The 20,035-nt window shown below is 38.3% G+C and overlaps 1 protein-coding gene across 3 annotated transcripts in view; it reads right to left on the bottom strand.

Moving 5' to 3' along the window:
• Nucleotides 1-1,780: 1,780 nt before the first annotated feature.
• Nucleotides 1,781-20,035, bottom strand: part of LOC109419645 (diuretic hormone receptor) — a 234,128-nt gene continuing 215,873 nt past the window's right edge. The window contains exons 10-11 of one of the 3 annotated variants that reach the window (XM_062853835.1): nt 2,540-2,708; nt 1,781-2,474 (exon numbers count right to left, since the gene is read on the bottom strand). In XM_062853835.1, coding sequence (XP_062709819.1) covers nt 2,451-2,474; nt 2,540-2,708 — 193 coding nt within the window. In that variant the 3' untranslated portion in view covers nt 1,781-2,450. Of the gene's footprint in view, nt 2,475-2,539; nt 2,709-20,035 lie in introns of those variants that run through there. The other 2 variants (XR_009998034.1, XR_009998033.1) reach the window with 2 other exon arrangements.

Below are 20,035 nucleotides of genomic sequence, written 5' to 3'. Positions count from 1 at the left end.
ATTGTTTTTACTAGTTATGATCTTAAGGCAGATTTGTTCGTCTTAAATGAAACTTATTCATTTTATTCAAGAGTAACGAGCCTTTGACAAATGTTTGTTTACGTTTTCGATGCTAGAAAGTTTTCTCTGTACATTTCGCGGTGTTTCGCGTCAAGGAGTGCCAATTCTATTTTGTTTCCCTGTATTTTTACAATTAATAATGAAGTGCAACTTTTTTTTTCCTCCCCTGTTGGGGAAATTGAGTGCAACTTACTAAAACTACACTATTTGGCATGAGCTTGAGCAGAGTCACAGTAAGTACCCATTTGATTTTCGATTCGCATAGCTGTGGCCTGTGTGAGGAACTGGTTGAAGGCAAGACAACAGCAGCCAGCTACTCGCATATTTGATTGGCCGTAAAATCATTACTTCGTGGACATGATTACTTTTTAGCATAAGAATGGCTAAATTATCAGTGAGCAAACATGTTTATGTGTTTATATTTGCATGAGAACGAGGTTTTTCAACCAATTTGTTACATTCATTATTTGGATTGATAAAATAGTTCGTTGTCTTATTTTTATTTCGCATAGTTCTTGTTCCAGAGTAATGGCTCTAGCTCAAGAATAGAAGGCCTTAAGAAGTTTTTAAAGGAGGATTAGTCAGATGAAATGCACTTGAATTAACGAAGCATAAACTTTTAATAAAATATGTTGATGTAATGTGTTGAAAATAACTTCAAATACGCCTTAAAACTTATTATAAGATTCAATGCTCTCGTAAATTCCGTTGCTTTATGCGCGAAATTCAAAATTAACTTGAAGACAACTTAAAAACCGCAAACGAACGAAGATTGTTTTCTCTTGATAAAAACAACTACAAATCTTCCATGAATTGCTCATGCTGTGATAAAGCTTCCATAAAAATAGTCAAATCTAAATGGAATTGAAATTGTTACTTGGGAAATTATCCTGTCACATCCTGCGAAACCTAGTGACTTGCAATTCCATGTTCCAAGTTTCAAATCGTAGTCCGTATTTCGTCGCGTGGGTCTTTGCCGATTGTTTCAAGTCGTATTTTCTCCTATGTTATTCGCAATGGGGATTTTTACGGGTGGCTTATTGGGCCTACGCCAACACTCCTGTCTCGCCGGAGGGCCATCGTGCCAGTTCTGTTTAACGTCCCAACCAACACTAGGACGACCACGCTTATGGGGCTACCACCTTGGATCTAGCTGGGCGTGGTGCAGCGTTTCTTACTCAGCCGCTGGATGCCAGAACAGACGCTGTTTGAGCCGCACCTCCTTGGTGAACAGACGCTCATGTCATACCTCCTCAATCTAGCTGAAGTCAGAAAGACAACAGTGCCCAGGCTGCACTACCAGCTAAGCACACAACTCTTAGCTGGCGGTCTTTGTCATCGCTTGACCCGTGGAAGCATGAGGTAGGAACTTGTGAGGACCAGAGCTATATTGGACGCTCTCCTTATCGACTCACCGTTTTGCAGCCCATGATGCAACATCCAATAATGCACTTATAATAGATTAACAAACAGTCAAATTTTGAGATTTTTTGATGCGCTCTATGAAAAGATATAGCATGTAGAACTTTTTTGTGAGAGAAAAAAAGTTGCCTATCCCAAACATTTTGGCCATCCCTGTAGTTCACCATGCATTCCATTATCCATATTGGTTTGTTTTTACTCTTGGTATTACGTTTCAACTGGCTCACAGTTGACTTTTTGTTTTTTTTATTTATTTTATACGAAATATGGGTATGATAATAAGGCTTTCGGATATCGCAAATATATATCACCTTTGATTCCCATTTCAGTTGACATTATATTTATATCATCGAAAAAAAAAAAATGATAAAGAAAGTGTTTTTGTGTATTTGCTTTACAGATAGTGTACAAATTTATCTGGTATCAACATTTATAAAGAGATAGAGGACATTTTTGTTACTGTCATGATTTCCTCCAGAGTTATGCATTTCGGTTATTGATGTGCCTTGCAGAAATGTTTTGCCAAAGAGAAACTTCATTGAATTCTGATTTCACATTTACCTATCGTTTACCAACTGACATTTTATCGCTGCATTTAAAATTATTCAAATTGTTAAATTTCCACTAGACTAGCTTGATTCCAAATAGGCTGATCAACAAAATCCTAACAATTATTAAATATTTCTTCTCGAAAATATAATTCTCCTAGTTTATGCACACAGCTCGGTACGATGATCCAACAGTAGAGATTCCACACATAATCAATTGTTTTAATTTACAAACCTCCAGTCTCGCTTCCTATGTACAATCCTATAGGCAAAAGTTAACTTACAGCGTGAAGCATACAAGAAACATTTAGTTGAAACCAATGAAAACAAATGGAAGAGATTCGTTAGATTTGGCTAGCTGGAAATCCCAACAGAAAAGGTAGAGCTTCGTGAAAGATGATGACGATGATGACTTTCGCATTAGACGGAGTTTTCGTCCAAGCCCTAAAAAAAAAGAATCAAGTCAAATTCAACTGATTGTACGGTATAGATAGTAATTTTCGACCTACCTGCATCAGCGGACTGATTGCCCTCGGTGCCATCGCATGCAAGTGCAGAGCGCCATTGGAACCGCGCATCGAGCTCGGATAGGCACCATGCGCCCCCATCGGAGGTCCCAGCAGGGTGGTCGTAGTTGCCGAAGACGCGCAGCTCTCGCGTTTGCTGTAGGTTAGTGGCCTGGAAGAAAAAAGAAATACAAAATAACATTCATTACTTGATTGGAAGACAAAATTTCGATTCACATCTAATTGAGAACCATTCGATTTGAAAAACGCTGATTTATTGTACACTCGAGATCACCCATTCCATTTTCCTATGTTCTACAAGCAATCGGAATAGCTTTCTAACACGTACGTTAGATTCCAATTCATGTGTGATCTCAATCCGTTTGCATACTAGGTGTACAGTTGAATCAGCTATAGTCGTAAATGTGTGCTAAACTATTTGCATCCCCGCCTCCAAAATGCCAACCGACGCGACGGAGAGAGTCACTCAGAAATAAGGATATTCAGGAAATGACTGTTTTTTATTCATTTGATAACTAAATCCCATTTATGCATGAAGATGTCTAAAAAATAGATTTGAAATGCATGCATTCTATCACCAAAATGCGTAAATAACTTTTAGTTTGGTGATGTGTAATTTTCAGACAGTTGTCCTGTCATAGACTAATTTCCTCAAACTAACTGGAAAAACAACAGTTGTAAACAGTTTATTTTTTTTTTGAGCGTTATATTTTTTAAAGTTATATTTAGATTAAGTATTTGATGCAGATCTCTCAAATCTGGGGAAAAAGCTGTGAGTGGTGAGTAAAACAAATCAAGTTTGTTTATCTTATCATTATAATACTTTCCCATATTTAATACATCCCTCACATAGAACATCGGATTGACACCGTGAACATGTACGTTCCTGATGATGCAGTTTACGAAAAGGATTTGTTTTGACTCGACCAGCAACTTGATTCCTGGCTACAGATCGGAGGAGCCCATCAGCAATTTCTGGGATCGTCCACAAGTCCGCTTTGAGATTCTTCAAACCGAAAACAAAAACCAAATGAAAGTTTTTCGAATTTGTTTGATTGAACTTTGCCATTACGTTAAATATCGTATTTGATCAGCAAAATAAAATTTAAACGTCTTATACAGAGTTTAGGCTGCTTTTGAAATAATTCGTCAATATTTTGTATTGATATCCTAATTAATATGAAGGAAGCTCAATTTTACTAAAATTTATTCATAAAATGCATACAAATTAGAAACGGTCATATGAGACAACTTTTTTGAAAAATACTAAAAAATATGCATTTTGAATATTAAATGGTATATAGTTTTTCAAAACTATTCCAGTTTTAGTCAGTTAATGCATGAACCCAGTCGAACCGCAATTTTGCATAGAAAATATTCATTAATGACTTTATTTATTTCTGAGTATGCATACGAGGAACAATAATGGAACGTGCACTCGAGGAAGCCATTTAATTAAAAGCAAACACCCATAAATCAAAGTTTCGAGGATGGCGAGATGATGGCACGGTGTGTGATGGTGGGTTTGGTTGTGCAGCATCTGTAGAACGAAGTTTTGATGTATGGGGTTTGAGGAACCATGCTTTTTTAGAACAATACGATCATTAGCGTTAGTTGTTATGTTAGCGGGGTTAGAACAATATATGTAGCGTAGACCTGTTCACTTTTTTTGACCTACCCGTGTCACATCAAATTATCAATCTACATGCAAAAACAAGTCTTCAATCAAAAAATGAGCCAAATTGATAAAGGTTTAGAGGTGTATCAAATCGATTTTGTGTTTTTTCGAGCATTTTCACGAAAATGTACTCCAATATCCAGAAAATTGCACCGAAAAGGTACCAAAAACACCATTAAAATATAGTTGGAACAATACTTTACAACTTTGCCGAAGACACTACGGTGTTTAAATTGCTTATTTCAAAGTTATTCAACAATTTTCGTTAAAAAATCGCGAAAAAATACAATATTTTTACGGTTTTTCATGTAAAAGTCATGTAACTTTACATTGTTTTAAGTGACTAATTTAATTAGCTATTGCTCCTATGTGTTACGAACATTTCGTCCATACATCATTTTAGTGTAGGAATTCGTTTTCATTGACTAATTATCAAAAGTATGTCACGTTGATACTAAAAATCGCATAGAGTTGCCAGCACAAAATTAAACAAAGTTACCCATGATTGAAACGTCATTACATTTCTTTGTCGCATCTGCATCAGTTTAAATTTGGTGTAGATGGTTGAGCATGAGACTGTCGATTCAAAGATTCAAGGTTCGAGCCCTGGAATAGGATTTTTTGCGTCTCGATCCAGCTATAAGTTAATGAGACTACGCTCTGCATCTCATTGCAATTCGGCATCATAGCCTTGTTTCGAAACCGTAGAGTGCATAGTAAGAATGAAGTTTCCCTTTATCGTGTAGTTGTGCTGCTTGTGGCTAGATGGATGCAAGTAATCTCCAAAGTTGTATGATACATTTTGCATCCAGAAGCAGTTCCATAATCGTATTGAATTGTTATAGCTAAATTAATCGGTATCAAACAGATGTCCAATATTTCGTCCAGCTGATCTCATCGACACGATTTCTTTGCAACAAGTAAACTAAATATCTAGCTAGTCCTGAAATGGGCTTAATTGGCAGGTCCCGATCATCATTATTTGGGAGATTGCGTGTAAGTTATGGGCCATGGCTCATGCAGATTCATCATCCTAACTGCTACAAAGAAAGAAAAAAAGTTTATTATGTATTTGAGCTCGAACCTGGGACCTTCTGTCCCGCAGGCTCGAGCCTTATCATCTGCGCCATTTCTGATACTTGAATCAAAAGACATTTGAATACGATGGCATGACGTCTTAATCATGGTTAACTTCGTTTTAATTCGTGCTGGCAACTCTATGCGATTTTTAGTATCAACGTGACATACTTTTGATAAATAGTCATTGAAAACGAATTCCTACACAAAAACGATGTATGGACGAAATGTTCGTTACACAAAGGAGAAATAGCTTATTAATTTAGTCACTTAAAACAATGTAAAGTTACATGACTTTTACATGAAAAACCGTAAAAATATTGTATTTTCTCGCGATTTTTTAACGAAAACTGTTGAATAACTTTGAAATAAGCAATTTAAACACCGTAGTGTCTTCGGCAAAGTTGTAGAGTATTGTTCTAACTATATCGTAACGGTATTTTCGGCACCCTTTCGGAGCAATTTTCTGGATTTATGAGTAAATTTCTGTGAAAACGGTTAAAAAAACACAAAATCGATTTGATACACCTTTAAATCTTTATCAATTTGGCTCAATTTTGGACTGAAGACTTGTTTTTGCATATGGATTGATAATTTGATGTGTCACGGAGAATCGGAGAAAAAAAGTTTCAAAGTGAACAGGTCTAATGTAGCGTTATTCCTGAAATTTCTAAAAGTTTTGTTTCATTTTTAGAAGGCGTTACAAAATAGTGCGTGTGAAAGACAATAATGAAAAATTTGTCCCTTCTTCTTTGCGTAAGGCCCCAACTGGGAGAAAGCATGCTTCTCAGCTTTCTATGAGAACATCTACAGTTAGTAACCGCGAGCTTCCTCTGCCAATGACCATTTCGCTTGTGTATATCGTGTGGCAGATACTGTCTACCTACGACTAGTACCATGCCTTGCTACGGCTATTACCCGCTCTGCTCCGATATTCATGACATCGAGAGATCATGAGTTTCAGACGAATATTGCTATCTGGTTTGATCGGATCGATGACGTCAGCGAGGGTCATTCGGGCGTTGGAGTTAGGGTCGGAATCGTGTGATAGTTAGGCTGATGGGAGATTTAGCATAGATCAGGTAGTTATCGTTACGTAGTCCTGTCACGCGGTCGAACCCATACTCGATGTCTAGCTATATTTTTTAATCTGTTAAGTTTATTGATGTTAGAGTATGTATAAGCTAAATGAATGTGAATAGTATCGTGTTGTTTCCCTAAATAAATTGTGTAATTTGCTGTACGTCACGTGTGTGTATTATATTGAATGGTGTGAAATAAGGAGTCGCTATTGTGTCGTTTTCCGTAATGAAAACTGCGTAGCCGTTTATTTCCTGCAGTAAACTTCTCAGTCGATCCGCTAAGAGATCTATTGTGGAAGAAATTCGCCAGTGTCGGGACTGTGTACTTACATAATACAGTCGACAAGGAACCCCATCTAATCGCTCAGGACCGATGGTTGGATATACCACCTGGATTGGATTCAAGATAAGCTTGATTGGTAGGCTCACATACACCCCGACATTTGGTCCTTCGATCCGGATGAGGGACCTCCGGTTGGACTTTGGGATCCACAATTGCGCTAATAACCGCCAAAACGCCATTCGCTGGAACGCCATTTGCAACCGCCAAATTGTCACCTCAACCACCCATTGTCGTTGGATACAAAGGATTACGCCATCATCCCTGAGGATCATTGGACAACGTCACCATCTTGGACGTTTCCCTCGACTTGGACATCTTCATCGTTGGCTACTGTATAGGTCAGTATACTTAGTTACTATATATGTCCTGCCGAATCTGGACACCTTGGACTACTTCTAACACTACTTCTTTCGGTATCACGTCATCCGACGGCAACGACGTACAAGCACCGGGAATCTAACAAGCAATCTGCTCATTTGGATTGGACTTCTACTCTGGAAGCACAAACGAATACGGATTGGAATTTACGCTATCAACCGCTTTGAAGATATCCTTGAAATCATTGGATTTCGGACTAGCGCTGGACCTGTGAGCATCAATTTTCTCTAAGATAATTGAATTAAATGTTCTCTAAGATAATTGCATGTATGTGTCCAGCGGGAGCGATCCACATAAATACTAACACCAAACTTCGATCTTCGCATTCGCATTCATTGGGAACAACTGGAATCAACACGGACTATTCGTCATCGGGAATTCTCTTACGTAACGATTAGTTTTTTTTAATGTTTTTATTTATGAGATTTTCAGCCCAAGGCATAACGATTAGTCATCGAGGAAACACCACATAATCGGGTAACACGCAATCAACTATATCGAATCATCGAGCACAATTTTGATTGTTTATCAACCTGTTATATGTGCAGCATTGGTACAAATTTGGGCTCGATTGAATAATTTTTCACGAAGTAAGAACCGTTCGGGTAAAACACTATTTTTCGGACAACTCATTTTTGAGCTGTCATATCTCGGAAACCAGTGAACCGAATTGAATGATTTTTTTTAACGTTTATCAACAATATATTGAACCTTAATACAACGTTATAAAATGTAATATTTTCTCATGGCGAATTAAGTTATACCGGGTTGAAATTTTTACCCATATTGAGGAAACGTTTAAAAAGTATCTATGTTTTAATAGTTTGCGAAGCAAACTTACAAATATTGTTAGTGTACGTTCAAAATTTCATTCAATTCGGTTCACTGGTTTCCGAGATATGACAGCTCAAAAATGAGTTGTCTAAAAAATAGTGTTTTACCCGAACAGTTCTGACTTTGCGAAAGATTAATGAATCGAGCCCAAATTTGTACCAATGATGCACATATAATAGATTGACAAACAGTCAAAATTTGAGATTTTTCGATGCACTCTATGAAAAGTTATAGCATGTTGAACTTTTTTGTGACATTGTTGCGACCGCTGTTGGCCTGCTGGGTTATGCGTGCGGAAAAATTTGCACACTTGGCAAAGCGTCTTTACTCTCACAGAAAATTTGACGTTTGAGCGGTGCAGACGTCAAATTTCGTGTGAGAGTAAGCAGTGGCCGAATTCCGGCGCACAGTTTCTTTGAAGAGAAGAAATTTTCTTCCATTGTCCACAAGCAAGAAAATTTTCTTCTCTTCGAAGAGAAAGTGCGCCGGAATTCACCTACAGGTCAGTATAAATTCGTGCAGTAATCCATTGGGATCGGTACGAGTGGAATACGGAAGGTTAGCACAACCCATCGTTCTAAGAGGAGGCCAGCACAGGTTAGTGAATAATACAAGCCTAACTTTACCAAACACCGTATGTAACATATGTAAACAAAAAAGGGATTTTCACATGAGGCGCTGAATTTCGTTAAGGACTACTTGTATCATTCACCTCCGGGGATGATTTTCTCCGATTGTGGATTTCGTTAGATACGGAGTTTGGTAAAGTTCTGGTTGAAAGGTGTTCAGCCAGCCTGGGCATTGCAGACAATACACATTGTAATTATATAATCTTCTTCGACCGGGACTGTTGTTGACCAGACGTACGCTGGATGAGCTCAACAAAGAGCTTGTTTACGTCTGGATCATGACTTGCTATTGGCGATTTCGCCCCTTTTCGAACGCGACGATTTAAATCCGTTGCGGATGAAACCGTCGCCAGAGTAGTCGCAGCCAATCAGCAGGCGGGAGTCTGACGTTTCTCCGATCTCACTAACACAAACACCAGCAGAGGTGGTGCTTGATTCGTTGCGATGATTCAGAAATGCCGACTGGAAGTTGGCAACGCGTTTTGTTATAAAAGCAACATACTGATATATTTCGGGTTTTGTAATAAAGTACGCTGGATCACAGTTAGCACAAGAATGAACTGGCAAATCTATTTTGTCTCTGCTTTTATCTCGTTCACAAGTATGGGTGTGTTAAGGTACCTGGTGAGTACACAAGTGTGTTGCTAGACATTGCTGTCATTTGATGGTACACTCTAAATCTTAAAGTTCTAAAATGGGTATATACTACAACTTCTCATCCCTTCGGATGTTATTACTCCGGCTGTTGCCGACAGTTAAAACTAGAGTTAAGTTCACTTTTTTCTAATTCACTTTATAAAAATCTGATATTCGAAAATAAAAATAATCCATGATAACAAAAAACGAACTAACGAATATGATTAATCGTAAACATACATCTCATCTCTCTTAGGTTTTTTTGATCTGTCCGATCTTCTAAGCATAACCTGTTGCTCATTCACCGAATCTTCATGTTTTCTCTTCCGCCTAATTCGAGCATCCGCATTCGCTGGCTGCACATTGGCCCTTGCCATTTCTCTGCTATTGTGCAATTCGTTCGTCACGGCTCCCTCTTCATCGCAGCGCCTCAGGATGACGACTGCATTAGGCCTGCATCGCACCTGGTCGCGATGAGCCATGATGGGACCGTTTCCAATTTGCACCTGCATCCCAATCATCCTCACTCTCAGAATCGTCTGCTTTCAGCTTATTGAACAGCTCCTCCCAGCCATCGTCCTTACTGGGTTCCGGATTCTGCTGGTCCACGAAGTTCACTGCATCCCTTTTCATGTTCTTTAGCTTGAAGCATTTGCGCTTAATGTGACCTTTGATTCCACAAAAGTCACAAATCAAATCCGCATAATGTCCTTTTTGCTTGTCTCGGTTGCCTCTCCAGTCCCCTCGCATCCTGGGGTTGTATGGTCCTGACCGTTCGTTGTAGCTCGCTTGTCTTCGTGGGGTATCCTGTCTATAGCCTAACCTCGACTTCACCGGTCCCCTACTGTGACCCTCCCCAGGATCTACATTTTCAGCCCTAGCCAACCTCATTGTTGCAAGTAATTGCTCTAATTTACTGAGCCTCTTGTCGTCAAGTTTATTATCAGATGCTATAGTAGCAATCCTTTCCCCAACATTATTGTCGGCCAAACCTTTGGAGTTCGCTCCTGCCACCTCCCAAGTGGCAATGATTTTTTCTGCTGTTGCTAGTGTCAAATTTTCCTCATTAAGGAGCCGCTGCTGGAGGGCCTTGTCCCTTATACCAGCAATTACCCGGTCTCTGATGGCTATAGATTTATAATCACCAAAAGTGCAAAATTCAGCTTGCAATTTTACAGCAAGGACAAAATCCTCGACCGATTCGTCCTTCTGTTGCATACGGTTATTAAAATTCAGACGCTGAATAATATCAGGCGCCACTTTGTCAAATCTTGCCTTTAGTTTTGAAATCATATCCCTGTATGCAATAGTATTCAAATCGGTATTAGGGTATAGTAATTTTAATTCAGAATACACAACAGGACCACCTAAAGTGGCTAAATATGCTTTTTTGTGCTCCTCTTTAACTGCATTAATTGAAAACAGGTATTCTAAACGCTCTGCCCATTCAGTAAACCCAGCCCCCTTTCTGTAAGGCTCGATGTTGGTTGCCAAAGAGGATTGCGCCGAAGATTGCGCCATGTTTTTGTTTTTCTACTACTGCACTTTAAAAAGGCTATTGTGAGTCACACAATTGAATGAAAGGATATTCAGACAATAGAACAGTAATAAAAGCTACACTCTATCGACCTTTGCCGATGTCGCGTCTAAGGCCCTTCGTTCCTCAGGCACTCACCGCTCCCGGTAGGCTGCGAAACAACGTCGAGAATCGGAACTTGGTCGCCGGTTTTATCTTCCGACCGACCTTTATCAGCTCACCAGCTTTCGCGAACGCCACTCCCGGTATCTGCGCTCTACCAAACCGCACGAAAATCCTGAGCTTTCCGTCTTGGCCGGATGGGAATCGCGGTGCTGGTCCGAATTCGCGAAATCAATCAACGGAGAGTTCACAATTTTCAATATCCACCTCGATATTCACCAGACTAGGCAAAGGTTTCTTTCACCTACTGAATGCTCCCCGCCTACTGACTTGGCACTTTCTGGGCGTCCGATTGGCGTCTTGGGTGTTAAAAGGGTCCTAGCACCAGGCTCGTCGACACTTGATATATTTCGGGTTTTGTAATAAAGTACGCTGGATCACAGTTAGCACAAGAATGAACTGGCAAATCTATTTTGTCTCTGCTTTTATCTCGTTCACAAGTATGGGTGTGTTAAGGTACCTGGTGAGTACACAAGTGTGTTGCTAGACATTGCTGTCATTTGATGGTACACTCTAAATCTTAAAGTTCTAAAATGGGTATATACTACACATACAATACCTATTCTGCTATTTTCGCAGCCAACTTTCCTGAAAGGTTACTTAGTTTACTGCAGTATATGACAGGCCGACTGAGGCCGACCTTTTTTGATACTACATGAGCGTCCAGATCTCTCAGATTTCTTATTTTATATAAACACTTTTTCCACAGACAAACAGACGTAACACTTGCGAAATTTCCATCGACCACGCTTTTAACGATCATTTCAAATTTTCATAGTTGTGGCGTTCACAACCAGAGACGCGCGCATCGTTTTTCTATGTGTTTGACTTTTCACACTAGCGCCTTCTGTTGACGATATTGCGCAACACAGTGACTCGTGCAACTTTTCCACCAGATGATAGTAGTGTGAACTGGGCGATGGATTTCTATGAAAATCGTTCAAGGTGTTACGTCTGTTTGTCTGTGCTTTTTCTTTAACATTTGCAAGAACTATTCTTTAACTTTCGATTCCTAGCTTTGTCCACCTAGATAAATCAAAAAATATAAATTTGCGACAGATAAAACTTTTTCATGCTTTACAATTTTAACATAAACAAAAGCTTGTTTGCACACCGATCGAAACCATCGACCGTTCAACAATTTATGAGAGATTTGCCGCAGTCAAGCAAGAGTGACAGTTTCGAGACCGTTCTATTATAGTAGATTATTTTGGACCCGTGTGTGTGAGACCTAGCCCAGACCAATACGAGCAGCGTTCACAGCATACGTGGCCTTATTTGTTTGTTTCTGTACCAAGGCTATCCTTATGAAGTTGGTGACAGATTTATCCATGGAAGGGTCTCTTCAGGCCCCGAGACGGTTTATTTCGCGCATAGAAAAGCCAAGCGACATTTCCTCCGATAAAGGTACGCTTCAACCTCGTTTTACGTCCACCGCTGGCTAACCAAAACGATTGCAAACTATTGCAAAGACAATGAGCAAACAAGACATTTTAAATTTTTCTAAACTTCTATTGATTGAAGAGATGATTCAATAATATAATAATATTTAGGTACGCATACTGGTGGGCGTAAAAAAGGACAAGGTGCACTAATTTTGTTGTGGCGAAAAATCCATTGGTTGAACTGAGCCCAAGTAACATTTTAAGTTTTGTTCGGCTCTACAAGAGATCTTCATGACCAATTTTATAAAACTTGCAATAAAACTGAATCATACATCCAAACCTCTTGATAACCTCTTTAAGAGCATCTTCCGGCTAAGTGGACCACTCTCGGAGAGGTTTTGCAAACCGCATTAAGAGTAGCAATAAACCCGTTTTTAAACCTAGTTGAAAAATTCTCGATTGTTGTTGTTTTTTTTTTTCAACAAAAACTATGACAGCTCAAGATGCAGAGAAGCTTCTTCGATGGCATGTAAAGTTCAGGAGGATACATCATTCGTAAGAAGAAAGCGATTATTTCAAAGCAATATTTTAGTAGTTATTGTGCTGGTAGCCTTATGCGCATTCGAATTTACCGTGAATATTGGGGTTGCAGAATCATAAAATTAATGCGCTCCGAAAATAGTGAATATTATCATCTTGGAATGAAATAAATCAATTTGTGAATTTAGTAAAACTATGTCGAATCACAAGAAAACTCAGCAGAGAGAGTTTATTTATGTGAGCATGTTATGGAAATGGTGGAAAACTATCAATTCATTGCTAATTTGAGCAAAATGAACTATTTTCCATTCACGTTAGCTAATTCTTCAATATAGCGACAACCATAATCAGCGAAAATAAAACGAAAGCAAGTTTACTTTTATGATGACCGCAATAAACCTAGCAGTGTCGTAGTTCTGCTTTTCCATCAACAGATGTCGTTACTAATCGAACGGATCGCCATCTGTTGAGAGTTTTAACAGTTTTATTGTGGTAATAATGATTGCCAGAAGGTTTACATATCGGAAAGTTTTGTTTACCGTCAAATGGGGTAACTTGCAACACTTTTCGACTTTGAAGCAATATCATTGAAAATCTAAACATTTGAACCATCCTGTAAAGCATAGTGTACGCTAATTACCCAGAGTAGAATACTTTGCAGCAATTGATTTATCAAAATATGTTGTCACCTAATCAGGAGGTGCGAAATACATGCTTGTTGCAAGTTTCCCCATCTGTGGGGTAACTTGCAACACATGACATGAAGTTAAGTTAGCTTTCATTAAACAGCACGAACATTCTAGTGCTTAGTCGTATTGTAGATTTTTGATGAAATGCATGAAAAATGCATTGTTAAGATGTACACTAACCAATTGACATATAATTTTTCATGAAAGGGTTGATAGTTATTGCAAGTGAGAGTATATCGTTTAACAACAGGTCTCACGTCCCTCAAATATAAAATATATATGGATTTCATGATATAGTCGGGCTTATTCTGCGCGGCGTGTGAGGTGAGACGAGTCGAATGAGGTGACAAAAGTCGACTCGCCCCATTTGATTTACATTAGTCGTCTCACGTCACGTGAGACGAAACCGTCCGTCTCACCTCACACGCCGCGCAGAATAAGCCTGAGTAGTAGTAACAAAATGTCAACAATGATAATTGTCATTTCTTGAAAAGGTAGAGTGAGTCATCTTTAAGTAGTTCTTAGTTGAAGTGGTGTTTGACAATTTCAGCTAAAGTAACCTTGATTGAAACACATCTATTGAACTTTGTAAATATCGAAGTCGTTAATTTGATGCTCAGCTGAAATAATTTAGTCCATCTAGGTTCAGAATTGATGTTGGTGATTGTTTTGAAGCGCCCATAAATTAAATAAAACTTTTAACAAGATGCAACATGAATAAAACACCATAATATGGTATTTCCTAACAATGTTTGAAAATCACGTTCAAAAAATGTAAAAAATGAGTTGTCATTTGAAAATGAACTCGTTACGTAATCAAGAAATGATCAGTTTCGGTTATTTCTGTCAAAAATATCGTGAAATGAAGATAAATAATAGAAGATTTTGTCAAATTTAACTGTTGCAAGTTACCCCGTAGTGGTTGACGAATTTAATAATGATTTTTTACATTACTTAGTCGATAAGTTTATTAAACTTTTATCGTTTAGCTAAGCTTACTATTAGGTACCCTAACTGCAACCAAGGTCATCAGACTTATCGCACTTACCATAGGGGAGAGGTGAAACACGATTTTCATACTTGTTTTTATGACATAAAATGAGCAAACCGTTTTAACAGTGTAGCTAAACAATAAACAAAGAAACAAAAATATTTTTTCCACTAAATCGATCCTTGGTATACATAATCTCTATAACCGAAATAGAAGGGCATACTAGTTTTCATTATTATTAGAAAATACTTCACATTTAGTGTATGCCATCGTGTTGCAAGTTACACCGCTGTTGCAAGTAACCCCGTTTGACGGTACTCTTGAAATCTCGGATACTTATTCAAAACGACGTATCAACATAGGATTTGCGTGTATTATACGTCGTTTTGAAAAAGTATCCGAGAAATCTGTCTTTATGGATATCTTCAAGTATACTATAAAACATTTTATCAATGGTTTTCATAGAAGCAGTCATAAAACTGTGAGTTTTAATTGTTGCTGTTATAAAACCCTAATAAAAATCAAAGAAAACCAATCAGCATTGAAATTGTTACTCCCTAGGGAGCTACTTAACCCAAGTAACATTTCAAGTTTTATTCTGCTCTATTAGCAGTTTTCATGATCAATTTCATAAAACTGCTAATAAAACTACGAATTCCATCAAAACCTTCTGACATCCGCTATAAGAGCGCCTTTCAACCAAGTGGACCACACTTTGGTACATTTGGATCAACAATAAGATCATAAAAAAGCCTACATTTGCTCGAGATTTTTGACAGCCAGCCAGTATTCATTCACTAGTGCGAGAGGAAGAAAACGAATCAATGTTGACATCGCAATCGCCATGGAATCTTTTTCCAGCGATTATATCAAGTGAATTAACGTAATTATAAGTGACTTCGCGTTGATTTCCGGGACACCAAATTATGTGCAAAGACAATTTTACCGCAAACATGGTGATTATGGCTGCAGAAAATCAACGCGCCTCCCGAAAAGTGCTGTTTTGATGTAAATTAAGTTTAAAAAATGAGTGAAATATTTAACCATTTGTGAAAAGATTAGCTTTCCGAATAAGCATTTTCTGCTAGTATGCCGTGAAGCATATAATCATCGAGGTATGTATTATTTAGTTGAAATTTTTGATTTCCAAATTAATACCGCTCGGAAAAAAAAATCCATATTCCAATATGACAGCAGCAGTTTGCTACGAAATCAGCGCATTTGACAATAAACCTAATATCTCTTCGTCAGAACTACAATAAGTGCTATTTTTTATGAGATGGCGCTCAAATCGGTCATGGATGACATTTCACTGGTGAACTGGATGTCCAAAAAAGTTTAACGGAATAATTAAGACTATTACAATTGATTATATAAAATTGTAATAATATTTTGATGAGATGGAAATTATAAAACGGTGTATTTTATATAAATGAATAAATGAATGAATCAAATAACTTATGGATTTGAGCCATGGTTAAGACTATGTTAGTTTTGCCAACTTATAAGACACAGTGCATCCGCGAGCATGCCTTCAGAACAGTGGTTGCTCTTTCAAGGGATATTTTAAAGTTCTCTTGACAACCACAATAAAATCTGTTATACCGTCAAGGCGCCATTCACCGTGGGGGCTCCATTCACCGTGTGCCTTCGAATATTTTTTCATTATTTCCATATTATGATTGAATGATATGACAATTTCCCTTCAATTTCACCAATACAACACTAATGTATTGTTACCATGTCAAAACGCTCATTAGAAACATTTTAAAGTATCATTTTGACACTAAAGTGTGTTTACATGAAGCGGGTTTCTGCTCGTTCACTGCATTCATAGTGAAAAAACGAAAACTGCGCTAAGGTGATTTAAGCGATAAACTAAATGTAGAAACGTTTTTATTCCACCAAGAAGCAATTAAATTCACATACCAGGTATGTATTTTGCATTACCGAAGTAAGTTTAACAAGAAATTACGATTACTCGTACTTTTTTATTGAAACAAAAATGCACGGTAAATGGGTACCCTAAAAATCAATGGTCTCCATTCACCGTGCTCCATATTGTCCCATATATCTAGAAAAAATCGAAAATTTGAACATCCGTTTTTCTAATAAAATCTTTCAAGTTATTACTTGAAATGAATTTAAACGAAGAAAATTCCCTTGGCTGGGTTGTTTTGATCATTTTTAAACAAAGTAGAATAAAATTTCTCATAAACGGTGAATGGGTCCCTACTACCACGGTGAATGGTGACCTACCACGGAATTAGGCGACCCTACTACGCTTTACTAATTGTACTATATCACCAAATTTTGTGAAAAATTTTCTACTTCTGTGGATATTGCTTTAATTTTAACCTATAATGAAGGCAATTAAAAGCGGCACCAACGATGTTTTTAAGACTGGTGTCAAATGACAGCCCTTACTTGCCCCGAATCCTCTTAGATCCACGGTGAATGGTGCCTTGACGGTAAATCAAATATGTTGCTGGGTTTGTTACTTTTATGACAATTTTATTGGTGCTTTCAAGAACGCTTACACTATTCAATAAACTTTTCACCAATGGTATTGTAGATGGTTGCTATAAACGTCTCATAAAACTAAAATAAATCCAGTAAGCTCTGAAAATGTTACTTGGGGGGGGGGGGGCTTTTGGCACAGCTGAAACTCTATGCCCCAACCAAATTTGGATCGACTGTTTGTTTAAATGGAGAACGAAAAACTCCATATTTTGGTCCGACTAAAATCCATGTTTTTTCTTCCTTTTCTAAATTATCTCTTTGAAACTATTAAGCACGAGGTCGATAAATATTTCACCAGTGTGTAGCCTTTGTTTGCCTGAGGCAGAGCCCAGTATGTTGGATAGTTAGTGAATTTACTCTGAATTCATATGATCCAACGACGTGTGTATGACCCACTTTCCGCAACCCGTAGTATGTACAATTCTTGGGAATCCCCATTCTCCACATCAATGGCGGCGTACATTGCTATCCCATTTGCTGGGAACGCAATGGAGGAAACAAACTTTGGGATCATGCCGGTGTGGAAAAGCCGAGGTCACAAAGAGCATAAATTAATACCATTCGCGCTCTTTACGTGTTGCGTTGTTGCGATGCGATGCATGGCTTGTTGAGGTGTTCTCGTACGGCACTGCACGACAACAATCGTGTGTAATCCAGGAGTTAGTATGCTCAGTACTTCCTGTACACTCTTGTGCATATGTTTGAAACCTCATTGCCCTGTCATTACATATATTAAAATACACTTAGATTCATTTTGGCTTCATTTTCTACCATAGGAGAAGAACCAGACGAGAGCTTAAAATCTCGATAATAAATAGAAATAATAATGCCAACCTGCTAAATGACATAATTTTTCAAAAGTGGAGCGGACCTGGTGTGGTGGTTAGAACACAAGACTATCATGCCGAGGACCTGGGATCGAATCCTACTCCCGACATACTCGCTAACAGGTGGGTTCTTCCTTCGGAAAAGAAGTAAAGCGTAGGTCCCGAGATGAGCCAGCCTAGGGTTAAAAATCTCGTTAATACAGACAAAAAAAAAAAATCATTTTTCAAAAACTGATAATAGCTCGATTGAGACCTGTGGAGCGTACCTGTTGTGGTGGTTAGAAGATGTAATTATCACGCCGGGAACCTGGTATCGAATCCCGACAAACTCACAGAATGAGTTTTTCCTTCGGAAGGGAAGTAAAACCGCGGGTCCTGAGAGGAACTAGCCCTGGGCTAAAAATCACGTTAATAAAGACAAAAAAGAAATGATAAAAACCTTGTGTTTTGAAACTGCGTGCAAATTGGAAGTGATATCATGTTTTCAAGGGGCGATCCCAAAACTTTTGCACGGCAGTGTATATGCTGCATACCTAGTAGTCGTACGGAACGCCCATACCTTCTGATGCGGCCATAAATCAGGCCAGTAGTGGATTCCTAGCTAAATCGCTTGATAGCCGGCGGCTGACACTTTGTCATATCATTCTTCATCGTTCAGCTCCTGGGGCGGTATCCGGCCATGGTGTTGAGAGGATGATGACAAGGTTTTGAGGCATTTCCGTTGCAGTTGTCTGTGGGAATATGGTCGGATAGGATGGGAGCGCTTATACTTATGACGCTTCATTAGCTTCTCTTGAAATTCAGGAGAAAAGCCTTGCATAAATGCATGTTAGGCCGTTAAATGGAATTCGAAACATTCATTATATTCATTTACCACACTTTAAGACAAATAAGGGAAACTTAATTTTAGTGTTTATTTCTAAATTGTCATAGGGGAAATGACGTATTCTCGGCAGTTTTGTTCTCTTCGTCATGGGAGGGTTTCTAAATTCTATTGAACTCAAAGTTGGCGTCAAATCTTTCCCAACCAAGCTGATTTATACATCGAAGTTTCAAACAATTTGGCCTACAAAAACTCCAATTGACGAAGTGAACAAACCCTGTAACAGTTTTAGCAAAATGAAATATATATTTGATAAACCAGTATATCAAAATCAATCAGATGAACACACCTCATCCATATTGAAAAACATATTTCGCAACAACATAAAACAATTGCATCCAATCGTCGTCGATGGCTTGAACTTTTCCTCCCTCGCAAGCAATAAAATTATTTACTCCAATGCTCCTGGCAATGTTGCAGTTCTCATGAATCGAATTACCCTGTGAAAATTCCGCAATAAGGCACTCGGTTCTCGGTGTACCTACATTGTAAACAAGGTTTCTTTTAGGTATTCCGTTTCCCGGTTTGCTTTGCTACTGTACTGCCCTAGAGGGAAATAGAAGATAGCAGGAGGTTCTGTGAATTCAAATCCTCCAGCTTCCGGGAGAAAGGTTTCCGTTCGTGAAGCACTTTGTGCAACTTGTTTCCGATGGATGTCGGTATTTGCCTTTCATGTCTTGGATGGTTTCTGTCATATGCTGGGATGCCTGGTTGCTATTCCCATGGTGTCTCCACAGGTTGGCTGGAAGTGTTCAATTTTATGATAACTGATAATATCCCGATATACCAGAATTGTCTCCTTTATTTGATACATTTGTGCGAGAATAGTTTGACGAAAGCACATTTACTCAAAAAAATAAACTAATTTAGAAATACAGGTAAACCTCGATTTATGGGACCCTCGATCATATGCAAGGGATAGACAAAATGATCGGGACAGGCAAAATTTTCACTTTTTAAAAAATGTTCAACTAGCTGTAATTTTCCGAAAAGTGCATCGAATATTCTCAAATTTTTACTGTAAGTTCATCAACTAGTTGTGTATTAGTGGTCCAAATTTGGGAAAGACCGGGCCATTTTCAACGAAGTTATAAAGATTCTTGAAAAAGGTAAAATTATCCAATAGCCAACTTTGACTTAACTTGAAATTTTTAACAAGTGAAAAAGTTATAGCGATTTTATTTTTTTCACGATATTTCTTGGGCAATTTCGATTGTTCTGGTCAATCACGGAGTAGCAACTACGAATTGTACGGTCATCTATGCTCATGTCCATGCTCATGCT

This window comes from Aedes albopictus, chromosome 2, assembly GCF_035046485.1.
Source record: "Aedes albopictus strain Foshan chromosome 2, AalbF5, whole genome shotgun sequence".
In the NCBI taxonomy this organism is placed as follows: Eukaryota; Metazoa; Arthropoda; class Insecta; order Diptera; family Culicidae; genus Aedes; species Aedes albopictus.
Note: the sequence above shows the minus strand (reverse complement) of the source record. Positions and strands in the feature narration are given on the sequence as shown.